This window comes from Procambarus clarkii, chromosome 69 (genome assembly GCF_040958095.1).
Source record: "Procambarus clarkii isolate CNS0578487 chromosome 69, FALCON_Pclarkii_2.0, whole genome shotgun sequence".
Classification (NCBI taxonomy): domain Eukaryota; kingdom Metazoa; phylum Arthropoda; class Malacostraca; order Decapoda; family Cambaridae; genus Procambarus; species Procambarus clarkii.
Window position 1 is genome coordinate 11031886 of NC_091218.1, and position 7517 is coordinate 11039402.

The window sequence follows — 7517 nt, forward strand, 5'->3', positions numbered from 1 at the left end:
ATAGAAGTGACTTGATGACCTGACCACACACTAGAAGGTGAAGGGACGACGACGTTTCGGTCCGTCCTGGACCATTCTCAAGTCGATTGACATAATCGACTTGAGAATGGTCCAGGACGGACCGAAACGTCGTCGTCGTCCCTTCACCTTCTTGTGTGTGGTTTGGTCAACATACTTCAGCCACGTTATTGTGACTCATCGCCTGCATAGAAGTGACTTTATAAGTCACTTCTGTCTTCTAACTTTATAAGACACTTCTTCTTCTAAGAAGTGTCTTGTCTGACGATGTCAGACAAGACATCACTGCAGCTGTGAGGGCGAGAAGTCACACCTCAGGAGCAAGAGACGTGTGCAACAGTGATCAACAGAGTGCTTCCTAGTGAAAAGTGGAGCCATTTCTATGCAAGAATGAATCATTTCTGGATTCTGATTCTTGATAAAAGGCTTCTGTTTTTTTATAAGAGGTTTCTGATTTTTGATAGCGGGCTTCTGATTTTTGATAGCGGGCTTCTGATTCTTGATAGCTGGATTCTGATTCTTGATAGCAGGATTCTGATTCTTGATAGCGGGCTTCTGATTCTTGATAGCAGGTTTTTGATTCTTAATAGCAGGCTTCTGATTCTTGATAGCGGGCTTCTGATTCTTGATAGCGGGCTTCTGATTCTTGATAGCGGGCTTCTGATTCTTGATAGCGGGCTTCTGATTCTTGATAGCAGGTTTCTGATTCTTGATAGCGGGCTTCTGATTCTTGATAGCGGGCTTCTGATTCTTGATAGCAGGTTTCTGATTCTTGATAGCGGGCTTCTGATTCTTGATAGCGGGCTTCTGATTCTTGATAGCAGGTTTTTTATTCTTAATAGCAGGTTTCTGATTCTTGATAGCTGGCTTCTGATTCTTGATAGCGGGCTTCTGATTCTTGATAGCAGGTTTCTGATTCTTGATAGCGGGCTTCTGATTCTGGATAGCGGGCTTCTGATTCTGGATAGCGGGCTTCTGATTCTTGATAGCGGGCTTCTGATTCTTGATAGCGGGCTTCTGATTCTGGATAGCGGGCTTCTGATTCTGGATAGCGGGCTTCTGATTCTTGATAGCGGGCTTCTGATTCTTGATAGCGGGCTTCTGATTCTTGATAGCGGGCTTCTGATTCTTGATAGCGGGCTTCTGATTCTTGATAGCGGGCTTCTGATTCTGGATAGCGGGCTTCTGATTCTTGATAGCGGGCTTCTGATTCTTGATAGCTGGCTTCTGATTGATGATAGCGGGCTTCTGATTCTTGATAGCGGGCTTTTGATTATTGATAGCGGGCTTCTGATTCTTGATAGCGGGCTTCTGATTCTTGATAGCGGGCTTCTGATTCTTGATAGCGGGCTTCTGATTCTTGATAGCAGGTTTCTGATTCTTGATAGCGGGCTTCTGATTCTTGATAGCGGGCTTCTGATTCTTGATAGCGGGCTTCTGATTCTTGATAGTGGGCTTCTGATTCTTGATAGCGGGCTTCTGATTCTTGATAGCGGGCTTCTGATTCTTGATAGCGGGCTTCTGATTCTTGATAGCGGGCTTCTGATTCTTGATAGCGGGCTTCTGATTCTTGATAGCGGGCTTCTGATTCTTGATAGCGGGCTTCTGATTCTTGATAGCGGGCTTCTGATTCTTGATAGCGGGCTTCTGATTCTTAATAGCAGGTTTCTGATTCTTGATAGCGGGCTTCTGATTCTGGATAGCGGGCTTCTGATTCTGGATAGCGGGCTTCTGATTCTTGATAGCGGGCTTCTGATTCTTGATAGCGGGCTTCTGATTCTGGATAGCGGGCTTCTGATTCTGGATAGCGGGCTTCTGATTCTTGATAGCGGGCTTCTGATTCTTGATAGCGGACTTCTGATTCTGGATAGCAGGTTTTTGATTCTTAATAGCAGGTTTCTGATTCTTGATAGCGGGCTTCTGATTCTGGATAGCGGGCTTCTGATTCTGGATAGCGGGCTTCTGATTCTGGATAGCGGGCTTTTGATTCTTGATAGCGGGCTTCTGATTCTGGATAGCGGGCTTCTGATTCTGGATAGCGTGCTTCTGATTCTTGATAGCGGGCTTCTGATTCTTGATAGCAGGTTTTTGATTCTTAATAGCAGGTTTCTGATTCTTGATAGCGGGCTTCTGATTCTTGATAGCGGGCTTCTGATTCTTGATAGCGGGCTTCTGATTCTTGATAGCGGGTTTCTGATTCTTGATAGCGGGCTTCTGATTCTGGATAGCGGGCTTCTGATTCTTGATAGCGGGCTTCTGATTGATGATAGCGGGCTTCTGATTCTTGATAGCTGGCTTCTGATTGATGATAGCGGGCTTCTGATTCTTGATAGCGGGCTTTTGATTATTGATAGCGGGCTTCTGATTCTTGATAGCGGGCTTCTGATTCTTGATAGCGGGTTTCTGATTCTTGATAGCGGGCTTCTGATTCTTGATAGCGGGCTTCTGATTCTTGATAGCTGGCTTCTGATTGATGATAGCGGGCTTCTCATTCTTGATAGCGGGCTTTTGATTATTGATAGCGGGCTTCTGATTCTTGATAGCGGGCTTCTGATTCTTGATAGCGGGCTTCTGATTCTTGATAGCGGGCTTCTGATTCTTGATAGCAGGTTTCTGATTCTTGATAGCGGGCTTCTGATTCTTGATAGCGGGCTTCTGATTCTTGATAGCGGGCTTCTGATTCTTGATAGCAGGTTTTTGATTCTTAATAGCAGGTTTCTGATTCTTGATAGCGGGCTTCTGATTCTGGATAGCGGGCTTCTGATTCTGGATAGCGGGCTTCTGATTCTGGATAGCGGGCTTCTGATTCTTGATAGCGGGTTTCTGATTCTTGATAGCGGGCTTCTGATTCTGGATAGCGGGCTTCTGATTCTTGATAGCGGGCTTCTGATTCTTGATAGCGGGCTTCTGATTCTTGATAGCGGGCTTCTGATTCTTGATAGCGGGCTTCTGATTCTTGATAGCTGGCTTCTGATTGATGATAGCGGGCTTCTGATTCTTGATAGCGGGCTTTTGATTATTGATAGCGGGCTTCTGATTCTTGATAGCGGGCTTCTGATTCTTGATAGCGGGGTTCTGATTCTTGATAGCGGGCTTCTGATTCTTGATAGCGGGCTTCTGATTCTGGATAGCGGGCTTCTGATTCTTGATAGCGGGCTTCTGATTCTTGATAGCTGGCTTCTGATTGATGATAGCGGGCTTCTGATTCTGGGTAGCGGGCTTCTGATTCTTGATAGCTGGCTTCTGATTGATGATAGCGGGCTTCTGATTCTTGATAGCGGGCTTCTGATTCTTGATAGCGGGGTTCTGATTCTTGATAGCGGGCTTCTGATTCTGGATAGCGGGCTTCTGATTCTGGATAGCGGGCTTCTGATTCTTGATAGCGGGCTTCTGATTCTGGATAGCGGGCTTCTGATTCTGGATAGCGGGCTTCTGATTCTTGATAGCGGGCTTCTGATTCTTGATAGCTGGCTTCTGATTGATGATAGCGGGCTTCTGATTCTGGATAGCGGGCTTCTGATTCTTGATTGCTGGCTTCTGTTTCTTGATAGCGGGTTTCTGATTATGGATAGCGGGTTTCTGATTCTTGATAGCGGGTTTCTGATTCTTGATAGCGGGCTTCTGATTCTTGATAGCGGGCTTCTGATTCTTGATAGTGGGCTTCTGATTCTTGATAGTGGGCTTCTGATTCTTGATAGTGGGCTTCTGATTCTTGATAGCGGGCTTCTGATTCTTGATAACACATTTAAAGCCAATAGTGTTCCCTAGAACACGAGCGTGACAGTGGGTTTACAACCAGGTCGAAACATACCAACGGTTGTACCTGAGAGATCAGTTAAGTACCGAGGATTGTAATTCTTCGACACGGGGGTTCGAACCTGATCCATATCGGTGGCCAGGCGTGCGACAATGACCACGCCACCACTATCACCACTGTGGACCATTTACAAGGGGGGCAACGCTCCCGATAAAAGATAACGTGTAGCGGAACTGGTCTGACACGTTAAGGGGTGGCGGAGGAGGACCAACAAAGCCTTCGTCAGTTCATTTCGTGCTAATCAGCCGCTGGAATGAGAGTGGGAGAGAGAGAGAGAGAGAGAGAGAGAGAGAGGGAGAGAGAGAGAAGGAATAAGTAGGGAGAGGAATAGGTTTAGTAGAAGATGAGAGAGGAAGTTAGCTTGGTGCTTCACATTTCCTTGATTCCTTGGATCAACGTCCCCACGGCCCGGTCTCTGACCAGGCCTCCTGGTCTTACAGGGTTGGGGGTTCATTCCCGAAGGTATGTATCGTGTCCTCATGACCAAATTAAGAGCAATATGTCCATACTGACTCAGACTTTCTCCTCGTAATTCACCTGACCATTTTAAACAGTTCTAAGCCTTCACGTAATATGCGCAAGCACTCGTAAGCATGTTTAAGGCTATTCTCAAGACATTCTTTAGCACATTCTTTAGCACATTCTTCTCAGATATTCTTTAGGTAGACGATTCTTGGCAGAATATTCCACCCATCGACATATTTATATAACAATTCTTACTAAATGTACAACTGTTGGGTGATAATGTTCTGAGGTTCCTATACTGGCGTCGACTTTACTTGCTCTCAGTCCATGTTCCTTGTATCGTCCTTGTCATGTTGTATATTTCTGACATATACACACAACCACGACCACATATTCTGGCCCGAGAAGGGAGTGCATGTTCCACAAACTCGCTGCCTCATTGGCTGTTGTATATGCAAATGATTGCGGAAAGAGAAAGGCGCTCGGCGTTCAAATATTTGCCAAGAAGTCAAATATTGCATGCAGGATGAATACAGCCTTTTCTTGCATCAACTATAAAGACTAAATTAGCCAGCCAGAGGCAATAATTACTGCAGCTTCCACTCACACAGCTGGCGGAGCAGTGAACAGTTCTCCCCGGTGAATATTGCCTGAAGAACAGGAGGGAGAACACATATTTCATGAGACCAAGAAGGAAGAGGAGTTTAGGGCCAGACGAAGAATTCTCTGAAGAACATAATTGGAAATTAAATTTGAACAGGTCGGCGGGGCTGGGACGATGAAGGAGAGAATATTGAACAGTGTGAACACAATTAGTCTGTTCAGTTTGGTGATCAGGAAGGAGCAACGGAACATATATTTATGTAACACGTGTGGAAGGGAGAAGATACAAGTGTAGATATTAATATACAAAGTTTCTAGAGAGGATAACAGGGAATATCTTCCAAGATTTTGTTGAAATTTGCGTGCGTGCGAGCGTGCGTGCGCCCTCTGTTGTCACGTGAACAACTGTGATGTTCAGGTATAACATGGTCTGGTGGGTGTGTTGTTCCACTCCTCAGTGATGTACCTGTACCAGCCTCGTTCGTGGCGGCAATTACATGGTGGTGTACACTACAAGAGCCAAGTCCAATGCCTTACAGTATAATGGGACATGGGGAGGACTTATTTGATCATCGACTGGTCGGTAGAGTGACGACCTCCCTTCCTGGAGGCTCGTGTTCGACCCCCCCCCCCCCCGGGAGTGGAAGTGGTTGGGCACCGTCCCTTCATATCGTTCTCATTACAGCTTTTAACCTCTCTCTTATAAGTGATATATATAGTAATTATCCCTTGTTCAATTCCGCTCATAACCATTTCTCTTTAATTACCCCCCCCCCCATTTCCTAACCATTCCCATTCGTCCCCATTACCCACGTGTATTTAATGTAAGGATTTCCGCCAAGTCTCATACACTCTCCTGAGTGTTTAATCTATACAGAAAATACAACAAATACAAAAGTATGGGTTTCTGTCCTAATATACATATGCGTGTTTACATAATGTATTAGGTATATACATCCCTCGTGTACTGGACACAAGCAATACAGTACCCAGTACCTGAAGACCTTCACATATGGACCTGGTAAAACATACGAATTAAAACAGTTTAATATTTTTTATTTTTTTCAGGTAACGAAAAAGAGGAATGCAAGTTAATTAAATAACTGCAAAATATTTAGATATGAATGATTTTGATATTCAAAAATGCAATGATTGCATATGAAACATACCTTACCCAAGTTCAGTATTTTGATGCTTGGCAATTTTTCTATGTGGCATACATCATATTTGGCTTATTCACCAGTGTCTCTCTCTCTCTCTCTCTCTCTCTCTCTCTCTCTCTCTCTCTCTCTCTCTCTCTCTCTCTCTCTCTCTCTCTCTCTCTCTCTCTCTCTCTCTCTCTCTCTCTCTCTCTCTCTCTCTCTCTCTCTCTCTCTCTCTCTCTCTCTCTCTCTCTCTCTCTCTCTCTCTCTCTCTCTCTCTCTCTCTGTGTGTATATAAATATATATATATATATATATATATATATATATATATATATATATATATATATATATATATATATATATATATATATATATATATATATATATATATATACACATATATATACACACATATATATACACATATATATACACATATACATTATATATATATATATATACACAGTCACTAAAGACGTGTGTAATGTTGTCAGGGAGGGCTTGGGGCGAGGAAGGTTTCTATGGGGAGGGGAGGGGGGGTATTGTACTCCTATTTTGTGGTGCTGAGCTGCTGATGCGGGGTTCCCCACTCCCCTCTGGGAATGTTGGGTTGAGGACTGTGGTGTTCTGGTTTTCTCTTCTCTCTGCACTTAGTTTGTGTGTGAGTGTGTGGGGTTGTGTGTGTGCGTGCATGAGTGTATGTATGTGTATGTGTACTCACCTAGTTGTGCTTGCCGAGGTTGAGCTCTGGCTCTTTGGTCCCGCCTCTCAACTGTCAATTGAATGGTATACAGATTCCTGAGCCTACTGGGCTCTATCATATCTTCATTTAAAACTGTGTATGGAGTCAGCCTCCACCACATCACTGCCTAATGCATTCCATCTGTTAACTAATCAGACACTGAAAAAGTTCTTTATAATGTCCCTGTGGCTCATGTGGGTACTCAGTCTCCACCTGTGTCCCCCTTGTTCGCGTACCACCCGTGTTAAACTGTTAGTCCTTATCTACCCTGTCAATTCATCGGAGAATTTTGTAGGTAGTGATCATGTCCTTCCCCTTACTCTTCTGTCGTCCAGTGTCGTGAGGTGCAGTTCCCGCAGCCTTTCCTGGTAACTCATGCCTCTTAGTTCTGGGACTAGTCTAGTGGCATACCTTTGAACTTTTTCCAGCTTCTTCTTGAGCTTGACAAGGTACGGGCTCCATGCTGGGGCCGCATACTCCAGGACTGGTCTAAATAAACCCCATTTGATTTATTTTGCCACCGATTTTGTTACATCCTGTCCATCTCTAGTGACAGGGATCACGACAATATTTACACAGCAGTTCGCTTGTTAACTCCAGCCACAGTTACAACTATTGATGTTGTTGCGAAAAAAAACATTTATTTCTAATTATAAGAAGTTTGGTGGTCATTTAGTTGTTCGTTTATCATCTTGCAGAGCTCAGAGGAACACCGGGCCGCCTCCCT

General features: G+C 44.4%; 1 protein-coding gene across 1 annotated transcript in view; it reads right to left on the bottom strand.

Moving 5' to 3' along the window:
• Positions 1–300: 300 nt before the first annotated feature.
• LOC138355824 (golgin subfamily A member 6-like protein 22) overlaps positions 301–7517 on the bottom strand; it is a 15997-nt gene continuing 8780 nt past the window's right edge. Inside the window, exon 3 of the mRNA XM_069311358.1 lies at positions 301–3750. Coding sequence (XP_069167459.1) covers positions 301–3750 — 3450 coding nt within the window. The remainder of the gene's footprint in view (positions 3751–7517) is intronic.